Consider the following 24,416-nt stretch of genomic DNA (forward strand, 5'->3'; position numbering starts at 1 on the left):
AGCTTGCAGTGAGCCGAGATCGCAGCCACTGCACTCCAGCCTGGGTGACAGAGCCAGACTCCGTCTCAAAAAAAAAAAAAAAAAAAAAAAAAAAAAAAAAGGCAGGAGGATTGCTTGAGCCTGGGAGGTCAAGAGTTCAGTGAGCTATGATCATGCCACTGCACACCAGCCTGGGCAATACAGTGAGACCATCTCAAAAAAGAGAAAGAAAGAAAGAACCAGAAAGGCAAGAATATTTTGTCAATAAACAAAATCCAGGAGTCATACCATGGATTTTCATTTTAAAACTCTCAACATTTAATTTGAAACAAAGAGTGGACCATCCACAGGTAGACAAAGACGACAACAAACCTTGGGAATTTTGTAACCTAACTTTTACATTGTTCAAACCTTAGCTTCAGATGAAAAGTCACTAAGGGAAAATTATTCCTTCATTTTAAGTATCATTATATAAGGCTGACAGAAAATAATGGTCAAAGTTTTTATTAAGGCCACTGCTTATATAAACAAGATACAAGTAGGTATTTTGAATTCACAAATACCTAGGTATTAACCCTCTTGGGGGTATTCATTTCAACTCTAATAAAACTTTAAGGAGACAAATTAGTGGGTAGCAATAGTTTAAGATAGACAAAACTAATAAGTATTGATAACAAGTACTGATCACCCTGTGTGTGTTCTCTCTGTTAAGCTGCGGCAGGTGATCTCAGGCGGTAAGAACTGAGAAAGTGAAAATGGGGTTTACAATTAGGGTAACATCCCCAGTGTCTTGTTTGTTTGTTTGTTTGTTTGTTTTGAGACAGTCTCACTCTGTCACCCAGGCTGGAGTTCAGTGGCACAATCTCATCTGACTGCAACCTCCACTCCCAGGTTCAAGCAATTCTCATGTGTTAGCCACCGAGTAACTGGGATTATAATGAACAACCATGCCTAGCTAATTTTTTTTTGTATTTTTAGTAGAGACAGGGTTTCAGCAGGTTGGCCAGGCTGGTCTTGAACTCCTAGGCTCAAGTGATCTACCCTTCTCAGCCTCCCAAAAGTGCTGAAACTACAGGCATGAGCCACTGTGCCCAGCCCGACATCTCTAATGCTTAGCCCCTTAGTAGAACCTGGAGTAGGCTGGGCATGGTGGCTCACACTTGTAATTCCAGCACTTTGGGAAGTCAAGGCAGGTGGATCACTTGATTTCAGGAGTTCAAAACCAGCCTGGCCAAGATGGTAAAACCTTATCTCTACTAAAAATACAAAAAAATTGGCCAGGTGTGGTGGCACACGCCTGTAATCCCAGCTACTCCGGAGGCTGAGGTGGGAAGATTGATTGAGCCCAGGAGGTTGAGGCTGCTGTGAGCTGTGATTGTGCCATTGTACTCCAGCCTGGGTGACACAGGAACACTCTGCCTCAAAAAAAAAAAAAAAAAAAGAAATCAAATAAAAGTAAAGAAAATGCCAAATAAAAGATACAAACTTACAGATTTTTGGGTATACCTGTACATTCATTATAAGATTCTAATTAGGATGCCCCAACTGCTTTGCTTTTTTTTTTTTTTTTTTGAGATGGAGTCTTTCTCTGTCACCCAGGCTGGAGTGCAGTGGCACGATCTCGGCTCACTGCAAGCTCTGCCTCCCAGGTTCACACCGTTCTCCTGCCTCAGCCTCCTGAGTAGCTGGGACTACAGGCTACCAATTTTTTTTTTTTTATATATTTTTGTATTTTTTATTATTTGTATTATTTGTATTTAATTTTTGTATTTTTTTGTAAAGGTGGGGTTTTGCCATGTTGCCCAGGCTGGTCTTGAACTCCTAGGGTCAAGTGATCCACCCGCCTTGGCCTCCTAAAGTGCCGGGATTACAGGCATGAGCTACTGTACCCACTCGGCATTTTCAGTAAAATAATATTATAAAACCAGATTCTAATTGTTCTTTCCTGCCCATCCTAGTCAATTTTTATCCAAATCCAAAATTTTTAGCTATTATATCTTTTAAAACTTAGATATTCTAAACTAAAATAGCTCGAGAAACATATACTATAAATAGACATCCTTTGTGAAAATTTTTTCTTAAAATTATTCCTAGCCTCACCTAAACCTTATTCAGTCACATTTCCACTTAAAATGTTTTTTGCTCTTCTTACAGTTACTGTAAATGTGCTCCTCCCTCCCTTTCAAAATGTGAAATCCTGTCAGAAAAGGCAGATTTTATAAAATCAAACACCTACAGTAATATTGCAACATGCTAGAATATAACTGTGAGACAAAATTAATTCAGTAAAATGGTATCTCGTTACTGCAGTCTGCAACTCTCTTGTCTCTTTTCTAATGATTTTTAAAGTCAGAACAGTCCATATGCTTCTTACAATATCAGTGTTTTCACTTGAATTTTCTCCTTTAGTCTTAAGATTGATTCTATTCTGAAAGTAATAAAAATAAATAAATGGAAAAAATACCAAAGCTTGATTTTTCAGATTACTACTTGAAGGGTAGTTTGGAAAAATTCTGTTTTCACTTTCAGCCTTCTTTGCCTCAAAACAAACACGGCTTTTTGTCATAAACATATGCTATGACAGAATGTTTAAATGAACCCTTTGATTTGCAACCACCTTATCTTCAAATGACACTATATTCGTGAGGATTTTTTTCTTTAGTCTGACAATACAGCAAGACCCAGTTAAAACAGTAGGATTTCCTAAAACAAGTTGTAAAACCTAAGTTCTGATAAAGATTGTCTGTAAACTCAATAGAATAAATAATGAGATTCTTATTAGATTGTTTTTCTCATCCAAGAAAAATCTAGTTTTTACAAATCTTAACTAGAATAATGGTTACCTTATGGAGATACTGTATTCAGGACAGAAGATGCTTGTATATTGGACCCATGCACCAACCTCCTTTTCAGTTTCCCTTTCTTTGACTTCTGTTACTGAAAACAGATTAAATGATTCAAATCTTCTTACAGATACATGTCGCAGGCAATCATCCAGGTGTTTTTGCTTCAGAACCTTTGAAATAAAACCAAATATTGCAGTCATGTTATATAAACACATAGTAGTTAAGTGTTCAAAATGTTCAAAATTTAAGTGGTAAGGGGACTTTCCAATAATGACAGATTAGATAATTCACATATATCTCCTACTGAAGATAACTATAAAAGATGAACAAAATATTTTAAAACCTTACTTGAAGACATCACAGAGCAAAGATAGTGAAGATTTACAAATCTGATATATATATATATATTTTTTTTTTTTTTTTTTTTTTTTTGAGACAGGATCCTACTTTGTCACCCAGCCTCACTGTCACCCAGCCCGTCACCCAGCTAGGTTCAGGCGATCCTCCTACCTCAGGCTCCCTAGCAGCTGGAACTACAAGTATGCACCACCACGACTGGCTAATTTTTTAAATTTTTTGTAGAGGTGGGGTCTCCCTATATTACCCAGGCTGAATTCAAACTCCTGGGCTCAAGTGATCTCCAACCCTGGCCTCTCAAAGTGCTGGGATTACAGGTGTGAGCCACAGCACCTCGCCCGCAGTCTGATATCTTTAAAAGGAGAAAACCTACAAAGGTTACTCTGACTTTTGCAACCACTTTTCTCCTGGGGATATTTGTCAATTCCAAAAGAAAGAATCGAGAAGATTAGTTGCATCTTTAATAGCCTATGGAGCTAGGAGAGAAAAATTGAATTTCAAAACTTACCTAGGAATGGGGAGATATATTGAGTATGCAAGGTATGTATGTTTTAGCATAATGAATAATTTTGCTGGTGTTGCTGAAAGACAGATTTTAAAGTGTGGGAGATATAACCCAATAATAACGTTTGGATTTTATTTGGATCCTATTCTAAAATAATCAAATTATAAAGAAAAATTATGACAAAATGAGAAAAATTTGAAAACTGATCAGATCTTTCATGACATCAATTAATTATTTTGGGTTGATGTGGTATTGTGATTTTTTAATGTCATTTTTATAAGTTCATAATGAAACATCTGAAGAAAAAAATGACATGTGAGATTTGCTTCAAAATAATGGTGTGGGGGGCAATGGGAGAAGTGAGATTAAACACCGTTGTTCATGAGTTAAAATTGCTGAAGCTTATCAGTACCTGAATGATTATTATATTCTTCTCTCTAGTTTTATACATGTTTGACATTTCCCATGATAGAAAAATCTTAGATATAAAATAACTTCTGACTCATAAGCAAACAAAAATAAATAAAAAGATATTTAAAAAGCCAAATATATTTGGAAACTAGGCAATGTACTTATAAATAACCTATGAACCAGAAAAATAACACACAATAAAAATTATAGGCCAGGTGCAGTGGCTCATGCCTGTAATCCCAACACTTTGGAAGACTGAGGCAGGAGGACTGCTTGAGGCCAGGAGTTCCAGACCAGCCTGAGCAACATGACAATACCCCATATCTACAAAAAATAAAAATAGGCTGGGCACAGTGGCTCATGCCTGTAATCTCAGCACTTTGGGGAGGCCGAGGTGGGTAGATCACCAGAGGTCAGAAGTTTGAGACCAGCCTGGCCAACATGGTGAAACCTTAACCTTACTAAAAATACAAAAATTAGCCAGGCGTGGTGGCGCGGGCCTGTAATCCCAGCTAACAGGGAGGCTGAGGCAGGAGAATCGCTTGAACCCAGGAGGCGGAGGTTGCAGTAAGCCAAGATTGCGCCATTGCACTCCAGCCTGGGTGACAACAGCGAGACTCTGTCTCAAAAAAATTTAAAAATAAAAATAATTATGCAGGATGTGGTGGTGTGTGCCTGTAGTCCTAACTACTCAGGAGGCTGAGCAAGAGGATTGCTTGAGCTTAGGAGTCTGAAGCTGCAGTGAGCAACGATCAAGCCATTGCACTCCAAACTGGGTGACAGAGTGAGGCTCTATATCTGAAAAAAAACAAAGAAAATTATAAAGTAATTTTGAATTGAATAATAGAAATACATTTCAAAACATATAACATGCAGCTAAATCCAGGCTTATAGAAAAAAATATGGAAAGGTCAAAAGTTAATAAGCATTCATTGCAAAAATTTGAAAAATAAGCAAATTAGATCCCTGAAAGAGTACACGTTAATGAAATAGAAAACAAACATAGGAGAGAGAATCAATAACACCAAAGGTTGTTTCTTTGAAAAGATTGATAAAATTGATAAATCCTTAATAAGACTAATAAGAAAAAAAGGAAGAAGTATCAATGTGATATAGGGAGATTACTATAATATAAATCCTGTAGACATTAAAAAACAATAATGAAGGGATATTTATGAAAACTAACTTTGAAAATTTAGATGAAATGGACAAATTTCTAGAAAAACACAACTAATAAAACTGACACAAGAAGAAATGGAAAATCCCAATAGTTTAAACTATTTCAAAAACTGAATTCATACATATAAAACTTACCACAAAGAATAATCCAGGCCCAGATTGCTCACAAGAAAATTATATGAAATGTCTGAGTAAGAATTAATGCAAGTCTTACCACATTCTTCATTAAATACTCAAACATCACTATGAGATAGATACCCATTACGTGAGAGAAAAAACTAGAACACAGGGCAGTTACGTAATTTGCCCAACATCGGAGAGTTCACAAGGGGCAAAACCTAAAGTTAAAATACAAGCTGCCTGACTACAGACCCTATACTCTTAATACCTCTGCTTGTACAGAATATGATAAACTGGCATCACCTATCCATTCCAGCTTCCAAGACACCTTTCTATTTTATAGAGCTGGAAAGTTAGAAACTGTATTTCCCGGAATCCTTAGCAGCCAGAGTTTCAGGTGTGATTTTGGTTTAACTATTCAGATGCACTAACATGAGATTTGAAAGGAGGAAAGATGGTGTTAACTATAATTCACCAACTTGTGCTGGTTAGAATAGTTGTAAAGATACTTGGTTTTTCTGAAGCAGCTTTAACAGAGGTCCCAGTGTTGACTCTAATTTAATGGAGAGTGAGAGGAAGCACAAGTGGCATCACCTCTCCTGGTACAGATCTAGAAGCAAGGTATGCTTCTAGAATCTATAGTCATGGCACAGCAGCTTCCTGTTCATCAAAGATCACAGCTAAAGTGATGTAATCCTGAAGACAGCTTCAGGTTCTTCATTGTGGTAGAGGCAGTATTTCTCTCGGTTGGCCAATTTCAGCTTTATACTGTGCTGGGACTCGGCTGTTCTGGGATTCATTCTTAGACTGTTTCTCCAATGATTTTGTAAGCACTTAATTCACTATGCTAAACCCCCTTCTGCTTAAAGTAGCTAGAGTGGTTTGTATTTTCTAAAAAGGAACCTTTATTCCAACAATGCATAATTCTTATGTGTAGAAGGGCAAACTGAGATCAAAACAATTGAGAAAATATATCAGTATGAATATATCTCATAAGAAAAATATGTTTAAATTTTATATACAATGTAGAAGTTTTAGAAGGTTAGTTTTGTTTTTTTTTTTCCTTTGAGACGGAGTCTCACTCTATTGCCCAGGCTGGAGTGCAGTGGCTGGATCTCAGCTCACTGCAAGCTCCGCCTCCCGGGTTCACGCCATTCTCGTGCCTCAGCCTCCCGAGTAGCTGGGACTACAGGCACCCGCCACCTCGCCCAGTTAGTTTTTTATATTTTTAGTAGAGACAGGGTTTCACCATGTTAGCCAGGATGGTCTCGATCTCCTGACCTCGTGATCCGCCCGTCTCGGCCTCCCAAAGTGCTGGGACTACAGGCTTGAGCCACCACGCCCGGCCAGAAGGTTAGTTTTTTAAATGGAGGATCAGAAAAGGTAGCCTCTCTTTGAAGGTTTTATTTATTTTTAATTGTTTAAAAGCCTTAATCAAACGCAGGGTCCTAGCCAGCCATGGTGGCTCATGCTTGTAATCCCAGCACTTTCAGAGGCAAAGGTGGGTAGATCGCTGGAGGCCAGGAGCTCAATACCAGCCTGGCCAACATGGTGAAACCCCATCTCTATTAAAAATGCAAGAATTAGGCAGTGCACGGCATGCACCTGTAATCCCAGGTTCTTGGGAGGCTGAGGCACGAGAATTGCTTGAGCCTGGGAGGCAGAAGGCACAGGAGGCATGAGAATTGTTTGAGCCAGATTGCACTACTGTACTCCAGCCTGGGCAACAGAGCAAGATTCTGTTTAAAAATAATAATAATAATATAGGGTCTTATTATTGTCTGTCAACTATGGGCAACAGGAAGAAAAACAAACTACTCAACAGAGTTTACTCTTAGGAAAAAACAAAGTATTAAATTTTTAAAAATATAAAATGTAGATATTATAAATTGTCTTCAATCTTGCCCAATTAAACTCCAAACAGTAAATACCTTTTTATAGTCTAAATTACTCTGATGTCAAGGTAAAGGCACCAAGGTACTTTGATGTCAAGGTAATGGCACCATAAACCACTAATGTAAAAAATAATTTAAGTTACCACATGTATAATACTGGAAGGGGCTTTCATAGTTTAGTATGATCTGCATGATCTATATGATCCACAATATGACAACAAGCTAATATTCAATGAAAGTAACAGGCAACATATTTAGAACAAATAAGACATTTATATAATCCATGTTAGGTAAAAGTAATTACAATAGGAGATCAAGTCAAATTACTTTTGATGTTTCTTTAAAAAGAAGATACAGTTATTTTAAGGCCATCAATAATATTTGTAGTTTTATGAACTGAGAGGATACTCAAATCTCCCATCAAGTTAACCTTAAGGTAGATTATAACCTTATCATCTACCACTTTTAGAAGACCTCCTTCAAATACCCATGTTATATAATTAAATAATATTCAAATGAAATTATCTGGGGTGAAGGAATTAGTCAAGGCATTTTCTCATTCTCCTAAGTAAGTCAATAAGCCATTTAGTCAAATATCAATGCTATGCCAAGTAAGTTCATGTCAAAAGATTAAGTATCAGAAGAAAAAAAAAAAGGCATCAAGTCCTAAGGTCCCTAAACCCATTAGGTAAACAACGTATGAAACTGAACACAATGGAAGTCGAAGACCCATTTATTAACCTGAAATGTTTGTTTACTTCAGAACTAACTAAACTGATCATAACTATACGGAAACACTTATGAAGACCAGATGTAGCAGTGGGATAGAGGAGTAAGGCTAAACACAAAAGTACTGGTTGAAAAACTTTTAGAAGAGTAGCTAGATGCCCTGATTACATCATCAACACCAGGCAACTACACTTCCCCACAATGGAACTTTGATAGGTACATTTCTAGAGAAGATGAGTGACAGTTCTGATCTTAAACATCAAGTACAGCTTAAAGTAGTATAACAGGCTCTTCATTCTGATCAATATCCTTTTCCTTCGCTTAGCTTCTAGATAATAGGCAGCGAGTCATATCTGCCAGAGAGATTGCAATATAGAATGAGTACACCTTATTCAAAATGGAACCAGAAGTGTTTTGGATTTTGAATTTGTTCAGATATTGGATTTGTTTGGATTTGGGAATATCTGCAAAACATAAAGAGAAGGCTTGGGATGGGACCCAAGTCTAAACATGAAATTCATTTATTTTTCATATATACCTTATACACATGGCCTGAAGGCAATTTTATATAATTTTTAAAATAATTTTATGCACAAAACAAAGTTTTGATTGTATTTTAATTGCAACTCGTCACATGAGGTCAAGCATGGAATTTTCCATTCGTGACAACATGTCGGCTCTCAAAAAGTTTCAGATATTGGAGCATTTAAGATCTTGAATTTTTGGATTACGGATGCTTAACCTGGTTTCCTTTCTGGGATACTGGAACAAGAAAAAAAGACCTGTAGATACTGACATTTGGGATCCCCCCAACAAAAATGGCCAATTCCAGTTACCCTACAGTTAGGAGAACAGTAAACAGAACTCTGAATCCCTATATTTATATATGAATCTATGCTCAGGGATGCAAGTAAAAACCAGAAAACCTTATCCTTTATATGCAGAAGCTATATTGTTTCCCATTTTTAAGACACAGCAACAGGCCAGGCATGGTGGTCACACCTGTAATCCCAGCACTTTGGAAGGCTGAGGTGGGCAGAATGCTTAAGCTCAGGAGTTCGAGACCAGCCTGGGCAACATGGCAAAACCCCATCCCTGCTAAAAAAGAAATACAAAAATTAGCCAGGCGTGGTGGTGTGTACCTGTAGTCCCAGCTACTCGGAAGACTAAGGCACAAGAATCGTTTGAACCCAGGACATGGAAGTTGCAGTGAGCTAGGATCACACCACTGCACTTCAGCCTGGGTGATGGAGTGAGACTCTGTCTCAAATAATAATAATAATAATAATAGCTACTATTTATGGTGAGTCTATGACGTGGCAGATTCCAAGCTAAGCATTTTACAAATATTATGTCAAATACTCAAAACAACCCTCCAAAGTATGTTATTGCTCCCATTAAGTGTAGAGAAAACTGAGGTTAGAAAAGTAAAAAGTTGTCCAAATTCCGACAACTTACAGAAGACTTACATCACACCTATTACCAAAAGGATTTAAGATGGCTTAAAAAGATGAACAGTACAAGATACCATTTGTGAAAACTGGGTGAGAAAGAAAAAAAGAAAGCAAAAGTAAGGATATAAAACAAAGTCAAGAATAAAGGTGAAACAAAAATACATTCCATAACAATCTAAATACTTGATACAGATCAGTGAAGAGCGCACAGCAAGTGGTAGACCTAGGACTGGATCAAGATTTAGATGCATCTGATGCCAGTGTCAAGTTGTATGCTTGCCAAGTTAACTGTGCTTCTTCACAAACCTTTTTATTCTACTTGTTCTTCAAAATAACAAATTAAATTTGTCATCAATGAAATATATAACTTGTCATTAAATAAATTAAATTTGTCATCAATTAAATATTTAACTTGTCATTAATTAAATATTACAAAACTAATAACATAGAGCTAAAAGGGAGTTGTCGCTACCCTAAAAGCCAAGTTGAATGTTTTAGAAAGATAAAGGTAAGTTGCTTAAAAGTTTACTATCAATTTAGGTATTGGAAGCCAACTACAAACATTTGAAGAATTATAAATATCTAGAAAGATTTGACACTCAGAAAATAACTTCACTTGGAATATGTATTGTTATTACAATTCACCTCTTAACCAACTTTTTCAATTAGCCAATCCAGGTAAAAGCATCCTGCTTTGATATAAATTGTACTGTGAAATATTCCATAATCAGATTCTTCAGCCAGGTAGTCACACCTCTAGGCAAGATTTTTCATTCGGTAGGTGGTTTGTAAATACACGTGTAACAGTCATTGCTACTCTTCCATCTGCCCTACGTCACCTCCTTTTAGGAACTGCCCCTCCCTCACTCTATGTAATTCTAGTGAGGTTGTTATACCTTACCTGCCACAGGGTGGGTTGATGACCCAGGTTAGCCAAAGTGCCCCATTCTGGACATAGCAATTGGTCCAACCTTGGCCTATCAGAGTCCTTTGGAGGAAATGATTTGGATGTTGGGGAAAAGAGTTATTTCTTCTGGATTACTAGCTGGATGGATATGAAAGTCTGGAGTTGCCAGTGGCCATCTTTGTCAACATGTAATGAGACTCAACAAAGAGGAAAATAGAACAACATCCATAACCTCTACTGATATTGATTAATAAACTTCCAGACCTCATCTAATTTAAGTACTCGCTTGACTCAAATTTTGGCAATTTATCAGGTAACCTGGAACCAAATGATGCACTAGGTCAACCAGGTTTTCTCTCAAAACCTGTGTTTTGTTAATTACAAAACACAGAAAATACTGAACAGTTAACATAAAGTAAAAGGCCATGAGACAGCACTGGAGCTCTATAGGGTAATGGAAAGACAGAATTGTAAAGGAAAAAACAAGCAGACAGAGCAGATGTTCTGCAGATGTCCCACGAGAGAGAAAAGGAGTCATATATCTCTAGCACTGCTTAGATCCCTTATAGTTTTCCAGTACTAGATGCATATAAGATAGGAATGGTTCATTCATTTGAAATACATTTACTAAGAGCTTGTAAATGTTTAATATATGTGATCGATTAAATTATAATAGAAAAAGATTCACTTCCTCTTTGTCACCTCCAAGGAAGGAGTTGTATTTCCCTGCCCCTTGACTTTGGCCAATAGGAAGTAAACACATGATGTGAGCAGGGGTTTAAAATGTGTTTCTGTGGTTGGGCTTGCTCTTATACCTCTGCTATCACCATGAGGACTTCAGCCCACTAGTCCAAAGATTAGAGACATATGGACCACATGTGCATCATAGAGATACCCAGGTGACTACAGCCTATGTCAGTCAGCTCCCAGGTGGTCCCCACATACACCAACAAAACAAATATTAACTGCTGTATGCCACTGTGATGTTGTGGTTCTTACTGAGCAATAACTTACTGATAAAATACACTAAGGACTAGGTGCTATGCGCCATTTAAAGACTGACCTTACTCTCAGGCTTTCCACAGACACTTAACAACATCTACTAAAAACCAATTAACCAGGTCCTATGCTAGATGCAGAGGATATAAACTAATAAAACATCACCTTTTCCCAGGGAGAATGCCCGTTCTAGTAATAAAGAGAGACCCTGATCACATGATCATAAAATAATATAAGGGGCTCACTAGTAGAGTGGGCTGAGGGTTTAACTTAGCCCAGAGGCATTAGGGGTGGCTTCACAGAAGAGTAGTTTGAAATGGAAGTGTGAAGAATGAACAATCATTCACCAAGTAGAGAAGATAAAAAGACTCCAAGCAGGCAGATGTATACCAAAAGTTTCAATGTCAGAACGTGTGGGGAGGTCATGTAACAGCCACAGCTGAAACTTGTCACTGTTCTCATTTAGACCGCAATTTATAATGAACGTAAATGCTGTAGCTTTTACTACACTAAGAATCACTGAAAGCCAGGCATCATGGCATACCCCTGTAATCCCAACTACTCAGGAAGATGAGGTGGGAGGATTGCTTGAGCCCAGGAGTTACCTGCCTGGGCAACAAGTAAGACCCTAGCTCATTTATTTAAAAAAAAAAAAAAAAAAAAAAAAAAGGCCGGGCGCGGTGGCTCAAGCCTGTAATCCCAGCACTTTGGGAGGCTGAGAGGGGCGGATCACGAGGTCAGGAGATCGAGACCATCCTGGCTAACACGGTGAAACCCCGTTTCTACTAAAAAAATACAAAAAACTAGCCGGGCGAGGTGGTGGGCGCCTGTAGTCCCAGCTACTCGGGAGGCTGAGGCAGGAGAATGGCTGAGCTGAGATCCAGCCACTGCACTCCAGCCTGGGCAACAAAGCAAGACTCCGTCTCAAAAAAAAAAAAAAAAAAGAAGTCGGGGGGGTGGTGGGCGCGGCAGGCACAGTGGCTCAGGCCTGTAATCCCAGCACTTTGGGAGGCAAGGCAGGTGAATCACCTGAAGTCAAGAGTTCGAGACCAGCCTGGCCAAAATGGCGAAACTCCGTCTCTACTAAAAATACAAAAATTAGCCGGGTGTGATGGTGAGCGCCTGTAATCCCAGTTACTCGGGAGGCTAAGGGAGAATTGCTTGAACCAGGGAGGCAGAGGCTGCAGTGAGTCAACATTGCACCACTGCACTCCCGCCTGGATGACATAGTAAGACTCTGTATCAAAACAAAACAAAACAAAAAAAACGGGAGGGGGCCGGGCACTGTAGCTCACGCCTATAATCCCAGCACTTTGGGAAGCCGAGGTGGGTGGATCACCTAAGGTCGGGAGTTCGAGACCAGCCTGACCAACATGGAGAAACCCCGTCTCTACTTTAAAAAAAAAAAAAAAAAAAGCCAGGTGTGGTGGTGCATGCCTGTAATCCCAGCTGCTAGGGAGACTGAAGAAGGAGAATCATTTGAACCCGGGAGGCGGAGGTTGCAGTGAGCCGAGATGGCAGCCATTGCACTCCAGTCTGTGCAACAAGAGCGAAACTCCATCTCAAAAAAAAAAGCGGGGGGGCGGGGTGCGAGGAGGAGGGTTGAGTCCAAGATCTCATTTCAGTGGTCACTATTAAAAACAAAAAAAAAATCAGATGTTTACTTTATTATAGGTACTTCCTATGATGATCTGTGAGGACATGCATTTTCTTATCCTGTAATACCATTTGTAACAATAGCAAAACCAGATCATTACTGGTCTGGAAAGACTGTCAATGCATCAGCAAATAAATTTTAATTAACTCTGATGATCTACTTAACTCATAACTCCAAAAGCGCTAAAAGACCACTGTATGAAAAGGTGACTCAAGGCAACTGCAAACAAAGTGACCCTCAAAATACTAAAAGCACAATCTCAAGTAAAGTGGCAATAGCTGGGAAACCCTTCCAAACACAACTGTCAGAAATGGAAAAATGTCCTCCTGAGTAAAGCTTTAGGCAGAAAACTTCAGGCAGAGGCATAACACTGGTATGTAAAAACAATAACCAGACTTAAATTAACTTCAAGAAGTGAGCGAAGAATGTGAGTGATCATAAATCAGAACTTCCGTCAAGCTTGCACGAGAGAAGTTCTAAGTAACAGCAGAAACTTTGAAGTACCAGAAGATACCATCATTCAACAAACGAACACATTTTGACTAAACCACTTTGGACACGGAGAATCTCGCTGATCACTTCAAACTACAAGATAATCATTGAACTTTGAGACCTCGGTGGGAGAGGAGGTCAGCTCTTCCTACTCCTTGCACGCTCCGCTGTACGGAAGATGCCAAGGGAACGCGTGCCGCGTCTCAGTCCCGGCACAGTCAACCACGCTGGGCAAAAGACGGGGCCAGAGGGTGCAGAAGAACATCAGTAACTAGAACCAGGCTGGGAGTTAAGCTAGAAGAAACCTGGGTAAGGAGGCAAAACAGAAGCAGGAAAAGAGCAGTGGGGAGCGGCGGGCGCACCGGAGACTGGCGAGAAGGGGAAAAGTCCCCCAGACGCACAAAAATGTACAGAAGGGGTTCCTCTACTTCGATCTGAGTTTCCCAGGAGCTCAGCCTTGGCTGTCTTCCTCCTCATCCAACCCCACCTATTCCTCCTCTTAGATGGGACACTTAGGTGAAGCGAGGGGGAGCTTCGCAGGTGGCTCCCGGCAAACTGAGAAGGGACTCCCAGAACTGCCAAGAGGAAAGAGCTGCGAACGGTCGCTCCCCCGGTACGTGAGAGGGGAGTGACCAGAGGCAAAGGTGAGGCGAGCAGGTTCTCCCCTACCTGCCGCAGGAGCTTCCACCGGGCGGCTCCCAGGGGCGCCGAGACTACGGGCCCCCGAGTGGTGCAGCCAACTGCCGGACGGCCGCCCGCTGCTCTCGCAGTCTCACCGGCCCCAGCGTCTGCGACTCGCGACTCCATCTCACTGGAGCCTTCCATACCCGGAGGTGCCGCCACCGCAGCTCGTCCCCTGCCAGGACCTGCTAACTTCTTCCCTGTCAGGACCTGTGACGCCCGCCCCCCGTCCCCCGTCCCCCCCCCCACCGCAACGACCCAGGCATGCGCGCCCTCCCCGAATTCCGCATTTCCGGTACTCGCATCTCCTTGGCAACCAGGGCCGCGCTGTCACGTCATTGCACCATTTTGCTGGTAGCCATCTTGAGTGAGGGCGGACCAGAGGGTTAGAGAAATGTGGCAGGGCTACTGGAACGCTGTTCCTCATTGTCTTAGTCTTCTCTGCTTCATCTCGAGCTCAGACGACTAGCAAAGAACAAAGAGTCTTATATATTTTGAGACTAAAGAACCCAGGAACGCCAGAAGAATCCTTGACCACAACAAAGATGGCGAAATCTGCCTGTTGCTCGTGGTAGACTGAGGTTACGTAGCTCGGCGTGCTGCAAACCAGCTCTAGGCGGCTCTGGGTAGGTTGTCGTTCTGTGGGCTGCGGAACGCAGACTTCGGCTGGACGTGCCTGCGGTGACATCTGCTCCTCTCTGAGAGCTTCAGGTTCTCCGGCCTGCCTTCACTGGTTTGTGTCCAGAGCCGGACTGATTCTCTCAATTTGCGTATGTATGGGGAGTGTACTGGTCTCTTCCCTTCTCCCCTTCCTCCCCACACCCAGCCACCCACCCCTCAGTCCCCAGGTCCTCGCTTTTTGACTCATGGCCCAGCACTGCGTGCGTGTCACCTGGTCCCTCTCCCTGTTGCATTCAGATCGCCTCATCCCTGGGGTGGAGAGTTGCATGGGGAAAACGAATAGGTTCTCCCGAGAACACCCGTTTATCTACCCCACCCCCATCCTAGCCTTGCATACTGTCTTCTCCTTGAGGATGAAGGATGGATAAAGGCTGTGGGGACGTGGTGATGTAGGACCTTTGCAGGCCCTTGTTATTCGGGTCTTTTTTCCCCCCTTTTTTTTTTTTTTTTTTTTTACTAGTGTCGGCTAGTAAACTAGTGTTGCTTCTCTACCCCCAATCACCCATTATTTTGCTGCGACATGGAAAGGGATTAAAGGGGGCGGGGGCGTCGTAGCGCATCTGATCTATGGTAAATTTGACGCAGCCTTCTACCTTTGATACCAGGGGGTATTTTGTGGAAGACGTCCATAATGACGTTCAGCTGTGTGCAATAGACCTAGATTATTCCTGACGTAAATCACAGCAACTGCCATTTATTGAGTGGTCACTACGTGCCAGGCACTGTATGGTCTTAACATTAAACTGCCTCATTTTGTTTTTACAACAACAACCCTAGAAGGTAAATGGTGTCATTTCATTTTTGCAGATAAGGAAACTGAGGCCCAGAGACACAGTTAAGTGTTGGAGCTAAGACCTCAACCCAGGTCTCTCTGACTCTTAACTACTTATTAGCTCTCAAGGTTAATAAAAGCTACCTCCTGACAAACCAGAGATGGCCTCACATTTTATTTGTGCATCTTGCAGGGTTTTTTTGTTGTTTTTAATTAAAGCACTAAATACCTTTTTAACGTTAAAATCCATAGTTGAGTTTTCCAATTTTTGGAACCAAAACAAATTGGAATTTTTGCTATATAGCTTACTGTCCAAGTGACCTGGAACAGTTGCTTAGAACCTCCCACAGCCACAGTTTGGCAACTTGTAAAATGTGCATTGTAGTATCTAATTTATCAAGTCCATATAAAATTTAAATTAGACAAGATAAAAGCACCTGGCACTTAGTTAACACTCAACAATAATTAATCTTCCCTCCCCCACCTTTATTAAGTAATTAGGCTTTTCCAGTTTATCTTCCACATACATACCAAAGATATGTTCATAATTATGTAAGACCAAAGGCTTTTTACCTTTTACAGCCCTGAGTTCCTGAGATATCCCATTAAGTCTGTGTACTTATTTGCAAATTTTTATTTTGTTTCTTGTTTTGTTTTTTGTTTTAGTTTGCCCCTATGTGTGCCAGAATCAGTGCTGCATAGTTTGAGCCTGATAGGATTAATTTTACAAATGAGACATTTAAGTCACATCTGCCAAGAAGTATGATTTGAATGAAACTTTAACTTACACACGTTTTTAGATTTAGTTAGCCTAAGTTATCAGCTGTCTGAAGTTACTCATAACCTAAGCGGGGCATGGCCCTGAAAAGGAGCAATGAGAACTGCTGATCTTAGATACTCTGAGAACCCACTACTCTGTAATCATACCTATAAAATCATTCGTGTGCTGGCAGCCCCAAAAGGAGCATAAACCAGGGACTTTGGTATCATGCAGCAGAAGACCAAATTATTTCTCCAAGCTTTGAAGTATAGTATTCCTCACCTTGGAAAATGCATGCAGAAACAGCATTTGAATCACTATAACTTCGCTGATCATTATTACAATAGAATAAAATTGAAAAAATATCACCTAACCAAGTGTCTTCAGAATAAACCCAAGATATCAGAGTTAGCAAGAAACATCCCAAGTCGGAGCTTCTCATGTAAGGTATGGACTGTTTAAGTTAACCTATTTATAGGTCATTAAGATTAATTTTAGTTTAAAAATAAAGAATGGGTAGAACATCAGAGCTACTAATTTTCTCAGTAATTCTAACTTGATTTTTCAAATTTTCAAGTCTCAGTTGTCTCTAGTCAAATGTAAGTATAAACGAGTATATCCATCAAGGCAGGCAGATCACCTGAGGTCAGGAGTTCGAGGCCAACCTGGCCAAATAGTAAAACCCTGTCTCTACTAAAAATACAAAAATTAATCGGGCGTCATGGCACCCACCTGTAATCCCAGCTAGTTGGGAGGCTGAGGCAGGAGAATCTCTTGAACCAGGGAGGCAGTGGTTGCGGTGAGCTGAGATCACACCACAGCACTCCAGCCTGGGTGACAGGGAGACTCTGTCTCAGAAAAAAAAAAGAGTGTATACATATATTTGTAGGGCTCTAATGTAATATATAAAAATGTAGGTTTATATAAAATGATTCACCTCAGGAGTTCCTTAGTATGCCTGCCAGTGCATTTCAAAGTATAATTCAGCCTTCTAAAATTTCAAGAACACTAAATTATAGCTCTTAATAAAATCTCATGATATGCCCATTGTTTTATGAATCACGAATCAGTACACTTCAGTAAAAGCCATGAATTGTGTTTTATTTCTCTGTAAAAAAATGAAAACCAGTCTTGCGTTTTTGACCACTTGAGTCCTTCAGGAAGACACTGTCGGAGTGTTGTACTTCTGCCAGACCCCAAGCTGTGGGCGTGAACTCAACCTTGAGGACCCGATTGCCCTTATATAGAGAGTGACCACGTATCCACTTATGCCTGGGACAGCTCCAGCCTACACCTGTTGTCCCTGTGTAATATTAATAGTGTCCCCTTTCCTCTCAAATATGTCCTGGTTAGGATGGTAAATTATATGGTCATCCTACTTACTTGAGATTAAATTATCTAATTGTGCTGCTGCTGCTTTGACTTCCCTCTCCTACCTTTTACTTCTTGTGTTCCTTAGGTTCCTTAATGATATTTGGGGGTGGTGTTCTTGCAATAATTTCACATATTTATGATTTTAATATATTTTTTATTTTTTTATTTTAATTTCTGGTTTTGTCGCATACTGATTCTTCTTTTAGTCTGTTTTGACTTCCTCCTTTCTTTGGATAAAATATATGTATAACAAAATTTTTCCACTTGATCCATTTTAAAGTATGCAATTCAGTGGCTTAGCATAATGCTTTCAAAGTTCATCTGTGTTGTATGCATGTATCATAACTTCATTTCTTTTTATAGTTGAATAATATTCCTTTGTATGTATAAACCACATTTTGTTTATCCATTCTTCTATTGATGGACACGGGCAGATTCTTCTCATTTTAGAAACTTTTTAATCTAATTTTACTCAGTTTTTCTAGTTTTTGTTCAATTTTTGCACTTATCTTAGCTGATACCTATTTAGGTGTTGTGTGTGTGTCTCTTTTGCTTTTAACTTTTTATATGTTAGCCCTCTAGTCTTCCTAGACTTTTACCCTTTATGTTTTAGTCTTTGAAATTCTTTTCCTTTTCATAGTGTCTTGCCTTAGTTTAGCACTTAATTACTCATTTAGAAATTCTTTATATCTTCTTTTTATTTCATTTTTGTGGTTTTTGTACATCTTTCCTACTTTAGAAAGAAAATTTTTAATTTCACCTATTGAACTTTATTTTGCATTGTGTTTAGAACATTTTGTCATGTTGTACTTTGTCTTAACTCAGTGTATAAATAGTAGGCAGGAATTACCATCAGAGTAACAGCTGTGATGTTAGCTCACGTTGTAAATGGAAGGTTGACTATTTTTTCCCTCCATTTGTCCCTGAAGCAACTTTTCAGTTCTCTTTTATAGATTCCCACTACCTGGAAACTTTAACCTGACTCAGTGACTCCAAGTATTCATAGTTCTTTTAGTAGTTCCTTTACCTGAGACAGTGATCCTGCTTTCGCATGTCATGTATCAACCATTACCTCTATGAGAAATGATGTAATATAAAAGCCATGGTCTTCATCTTTTTTGATGACTGAGACCTGGGGAAGCTTTATAAATGTCCCTGCAGCTGTGAAAACACCTGTAGACAAGAATGCACATTTCCTTCTTTCAGCAAGCATTCACTGAGTTCCAACTCTATCCGCTTTTATAGGGTGCAATAAAGTAGAAAAAGTAGTTAATGCTTTTATGTAAATTAAAATATATCTGTTTAAAGAGCTATTACCTAATATAAGTTAAGGAACAGAAAGTAGCATGTGTAATGGGAATGCTAGAAGGCAAAAGATCTAGCCATGATTGGTGTGACTGTGAATTAATCAGGACTCTTAATCTTCCTGACTGAAAAAAATAGGGAGTTCTGATCAGGCACAGTGGCTCACACCAGTAATACCAGAACACTGGGAGGCCAAGGTGAGCAGATTGTCCGAGCTCAGGAATTTGAGACCAGCCTTGGCAACATGGCAAAACCCCATCTCTACCAAAAAGACTAAAAATTAGCTGGGCATGGTGGCTCACGCCTGTAATCCCAGCTACTTGGAAGGCTGAGGTGGGAGGATTGATTGAGCCTTGGAGGTTGAGTCTGCAGTGAGGTTGAGGCACAGTAAGATTGTGCCACTGCATTTTAGCCTGGGTGACACAGGGATACCCTGTCTCAAAAAAAAAAAAAAAGCAAGTTTCAACTTGTCATTCTCTGGAAAGTCTTCCAGGTGCTAAAATTTCATGATTCTATACCTCTGTCTTCTTAACTTAGCAACAAATTATTGCCTATAAGTTTGGGGACTCTTCAGTATCAACTGCTGCAGTCTAACTGTATATCAGAAATCCTGGGGAGCTTTTTTAGAAATGCGGATTCCTGGATCTCACCTCACATCTGCATAATGAAAATCTCTATGGTTGAGGCCTACAGATCTGTTTTTTGTTTGTTTGAGACGGAGTCTTGTTTTGTCGCCCAGGCTGGAGTGCAATGGCGTGATCTTGGCTCACTGCAACCTCCGCCTCCTGGATTCAGGCAATTCTCCTGCCTCAGCTTCCAAGTAGCTGGGATTACAGGCGTCCACCACCATGCCCGGCTAATTTTTTTTTTGTATTTTTTAGTAGAGATGGGGTTTCACCATGTTGGTCAGGCTGGTCTCGAACTCCTGACTTCAGGTGATCCACCCACCTTGGCCTCCCAAAATGCTGGGATTACAGGCATGAGCCACCATGCCCGGCCCCAGATCTGTTTTTTTGAAGTTAGTAATTCTGGAACTCACAGCTTGACTGACAGTGGACCTGTATTTAGAAACTGGAAATGTTTGATGATCAAGTGTTGCTGATCTAAACCTTATTGAATTCATTCAGTTCTACAGTTCTTATTGGCAAGTACCTCAGCTTTCCATTTTACATTAGCCAGATGGCAAGATGAACTTACTCCATTATACTTACAAGCCAGCTAGTGATATTCAAAGACTAGCATCCATCCAGATATCACATTTCTTTATCTTCCACATCATCCTGCTCTGCTCTGCCTACGAAAATAATTCCCAAAATCTTTAATAGTGATAATTTGAACAAGATACGAAAAAGAAATTGAATAATTAAGAGAGAAGACTAAATCCTTTGGTCAAACATGTCATTTGCCTATTTCTATAATAGAGATTAGCAGCTTCTGCAATAGTCTCATATACATACATACATATATATACACACACATATATATACACACACACACATATATATATACACATATATATACAGGGTATCTTGTTTTTTTCTTAAATCAGTTTCCTCAGGTTGAAAAGCTCTTAAATAGATTGGTTGACAGCTGGCTTCTTCACTATGATCTGTGACTTGTAAGAACCACTGGTTATAACTAGTAAGTTCAAAACATTGTCAGGAAAGAAGGAGGAAAGAAAAATTTTAAAAGAAAACTCAGGAATGCCAGAAAGAAAAATAAATGGTAGTCTCATTAATTTTTCATAATAATTCATAATAATTCATAATAATTCAGAGTGGGACTACCTTACAGGTACAACTTCATTATTAGTTACTTCACATTCCATTTATTCTTTAACCTGCTTGGGTCTGGCTTCCACTCCTTCCTTAAAACTTTTGTCAGTGTCACCCCAAGGTGTTACATATTTTAACCCAGTGGTTGTTTTTCTTTCATCCTCTTGAATAAGCTCTCTCAGCCAATTGGACATATTTGACCATTTCCTCCTTGGAAGACTCTTCTCCTTGGGCTTTATGACTCCACCTTTTTCTGACTTTTCTCTTACCTTAGAAGCTTATTCTCCTCAGTCTGCTTTTCAAACTTTTCCTCCATTTGACCTCTAAATTTGGAGGTTTCTCAGCACTTGGTCCTGGTACTTTTTCTCTCTTCAATTTCTTCCTAAATAATCTTATCCATAGCCGTGGATTGAAGGGACATAGCAGCTACTGTCATCATCCCAGAATCCCCTCTGAGCTACACAGTATTTTGCTGCTTACCTAACAATCTCCAGGTGGACGTTTCACTGACTTCTCAAACAAACTATCTACAATTGAACTTTACTTCTCCAGCCCCGATTCAGCTCTTCTTTATTTCATTGCTATTTACTCATTTGTTCAAGCTAGAACACTGCTGTCCTGCCATCATGTCCATTAACAGTGTATCCCTAACTAGCTTTGTGATCTTTGCCATGTCTCCATACCACCAAGTCTACTGCTTTAATCAATTTGTCTCATCCAAACAATTCATAATCAGTAAATCACTAATTTGATGGTCTAGTTATAACCTAATGTTTATACACCCCAAATTATGTATACCATCATGTCATCATGTCTAACATATTTTCAGAAACATGTATTAACCAAAATATATATTGAACCTGTCCATATTTCTCCATCTCTACCATCATCACTCTAGCTATCTTTTACTTGGACTACTGGTAAAGACTCCTAACCAGGCTCTTGGCTTTCCCTCTTGTTCCTTTCCAACCCATTTTCCATATCATCAGAAAAATGATCTTAAAATATAAATTAAATCATGTCACTTCCCAAATTAAAACTTTCCAAAACTTATTACGGAAACTTTTATTACAGAAACTTAAAATCCAGTCTCCTAATCATGTCTCCTAAGGCCATGCACAATCTCACCCCTCTCTCATTTCATGCCAAATTGCCCCCATTTACTTTGGGTAGGCCTCAATGGTCATCTCCCAGATTGAAGAACATGACTCTTTCCCATCTATCTTAGGACCTTTGTGTACTATTCCTTAATCCTATTCACCACTACTTGATTAGTTCCTTCTCCTATTTTAGGTCTTGATTAAATGTTACCCACTGAGAAGTTACTTTGGTTACTATGGTCAGAATTGCCCTTCTTAGGAGGTAACATTTAATCAAGATCTAAAGTAAGAGAAGGAATTAGGCAGAGGGAGCAGCATGTGTAAAAGCTCAGAATTGAGGAGGACATCACTACAATTAGAAGAGCCAAAATGGTCAAAGATGGCCAGGCACGGTGGCTCATACCTGTAATCCCAGCACTTTGGGAGGCCGAGGCAGGTGGATCATTTGAGGTCAGGAATTCCGGACCAGCTTGGCCAACACGGTGAAACCATCTTAGTGAAACCATGGACTTATTTCACAGTCATGTATGTAACCTTACTGATATTCAGATCTTGTATCTTCTAAAAATACAAAAATTAGCCAGGCTTGGTGGTGTGCACCTATAACTCCAGCTACACAGGAGGCTGAGGCAGGAGAGGCTGAGGAAGGAGAATCACTTGAACCCAGGAGGCAGTGATTGCAGTGAGCCAAGATCGCACCACTGCACTCCAGCCTGGGCGACAGAGTGAGACTCTGTCTCAAGAAAACAAACAAAACAAAATGGTCGAAGATGAGCCAAAAGAGGCAAACTGGGCGGGATCATGTATAGGTAGTTTTGTATATCTTGCACAAAGTTTGAGCTGGATCCTTTTAAACAATAGTATGTTATTGAAAAATGTCGGCACAATCAGATTTGCATTTTAGAAGAATCACTCTGACAGAATAGAGAATAAATTGGAAGTAGGAAGCCTTGTCGGAAACTCAGATGAGTGAAGATGAAAGTCTTTACAGGGTGATTGCTTTTTTTTTTTTTTTTTGGAGACAGTGTCTCACTCTGTCACCCAGTCTGTAGTGCACTGGCACAGCCTCAGCTCACTGCAACCTCCCAGGCTCAAGTGATTCTTGTGCCTTAGCCTCCTGAGCAGCTGGGATTATAGGCATGTGCCACCACACCCAGCTAATTTTTTTATATTTTTAGTAGAGATAGGGTTTTGCCATGTTGGCTAGGCTGGTCTGGAACCCCAGCCTCAAGTGATGCACCTACCTCGGCTCTCGAAGTGCTGGGATTACAGGCGTGAGCCACCGCACCTGGCCCTGATTACATTTTATTTGAGGCATCTTAATGGAAGACTAGAAGAACTTGAGTGATAATTCCTCATCTCTTTGGATTCTAAAATCCAAAAGCCTCTTAGAAAACAAACGATTTTTTTTAACTGATTGGAGAATATTGAGAATGGGCAAAACCTGACCTAAACTGATGCAAAGCTATTATGATCTTTATTTATCCCAATCAGTAGATGTTTAGCTCTAAAATGTTACTGCATTTGATTACAGAGTGTTGTTCCCCTGTAAACTGAGATAAGGTACCCAGTTAACATTCCAAAAATCTCAAAATTCTAAAACACATCTGGTTTATCTTTATGTTTCAGATGGACTTATTTCAAAGTCATGTATGTAACCTTACTGATATTCAGATCTTAAGGATGAAGAAGGCCAGGCGTGGTGTCTCACGCCTATAATCCTAGCACTTTGGGAGGCTGAGGCGGGTAGATCACCTGAGGTCAGGAGTTCGAGACCAGCCTGACCAACATGGCGGAACCCCATTGCTACTGAAAATACAAAAAAATTTAGCCATGCCTGGTGGCACACACCTGTAATCCCAGCTACTCGGGAGGCTGAGGAAGGAGAATCACTTGAACCCGGGAGGTGGAGATTGCAGTGATCCAAGATGGTGCCGCTGCACTCCAGCCTGGTGCAGTGGGAGCGAGACTCCATCTCAAAAAAAAAAAAAAAAGATGAAGAAGTAGAAAGGATAAATGTAACTCACTAGTAAAGTGGAGATTTTAGTAGCAGTTGGATATTTGAGTCTGGAATTTGGGGAGAGTTGTTACATATGGATAGAAGTTGAAGCCATAGGAGTCATATCACTATATTTACCTCTCTGCTATTACTACATCATTTTAAACTTTTTCTGTCTCCCCATTATTTTGGGAGGTCCTTAAAGACAAGAATTTTATAATACACATCTTGCCAGCACATAACATAATGACTGCCACATTGTAGATAAGCAATAAGTGTTTATAGAATGAATTAATAGTTAATGAATTTTTTTTCATATAACCATAAATTTTATTGCTAGAAAACATATCCCAGAAATCATCCCATCTGAGCTCTTTCTTTAGGCCTTTGATACTTTTTTTTTTTTTTTTTTTAAGGCAGGGCCTCACTCTGTTGCTCA

At 39.9% G+C, this 24,416-nt stretch overlaps 2 protein-coding genes across 23 annotated transcripts in view; one reads left to right on the forward strand and one right to left on the reverse strand.

Moving 5' to 3' along the window:
* The window catches only part of CAMKMT (calmodulin-lysine N-methyltransferase), a 407,172-nt gene extending 392,774 nt beyond the window's left edge, over positions 1-14,398 (reverse strand). For all 3 annotated transcript variants that reach the window (XM_005575975.4, XM_074011869.1, XM_074011870.1), the window contains exons 1-2: positions 14,200-14,398; positions 2,823-2,995 (exon numbers count right to left, since the gene is read on the reverse strand). In XM_005575975.4, coding sequence (XP_005576032.4) covers positions 2,823-2,995; positions 14,200-14,355 — 329 coding nt within the window. In that variant the 5' untranslated portion in view covers positions 14,356-14,398. The remainder of the gene's footprint in view (positions 1-2,822; positions 2,996-14,199) is intronic.
* A 158-nt stretch (positions 14,399-14,556) lies between these two features.
* PREPL (prolyl endopeptidase like) overlaps positions 14,557-24,416 on the forward strand; it is a 53,042-nt gene continuing 43,182 nt past the window's right edge. For 3 of the 20 annotated variants that reach the window (XM_005575978.4, XM_015433712.3, XM_074011864.1), the window contains exons 1-2: positions 14,813-14,981; positions 16,331-16,871. In XM_005575978.4, the coding sequence (XP_005576035.1) occupies positions 16,653-16,871 (219 nt within the window). In that variant the 5' untranslated portion in view covers positions 14,813-14,981; positions 16,331-16,652. Of the gene's footprint in view, positions 14,982-16,330; positions 16,872-24,416 lie in introns of all 20 variants that reach the window. The other 17 variants (XM_005575979.4, XM_074011858.1, XM_074011866.1 and 14 more) reach the window with 7 other exon arrangements.

Source organism: Macaca fascicularis, chromosome 13 (genome assembly GCF_037993035.2).
Source record: "Macaca fascicularis isolate 582-1 chromosome 13, T2T-MFA8v1.1".
Lineage (NCBI taxonomy): Eukaryota > Metazoa > Chordata > Mammalia > Primates > Cercopithecidae > Macaca > Macaca fascicularis.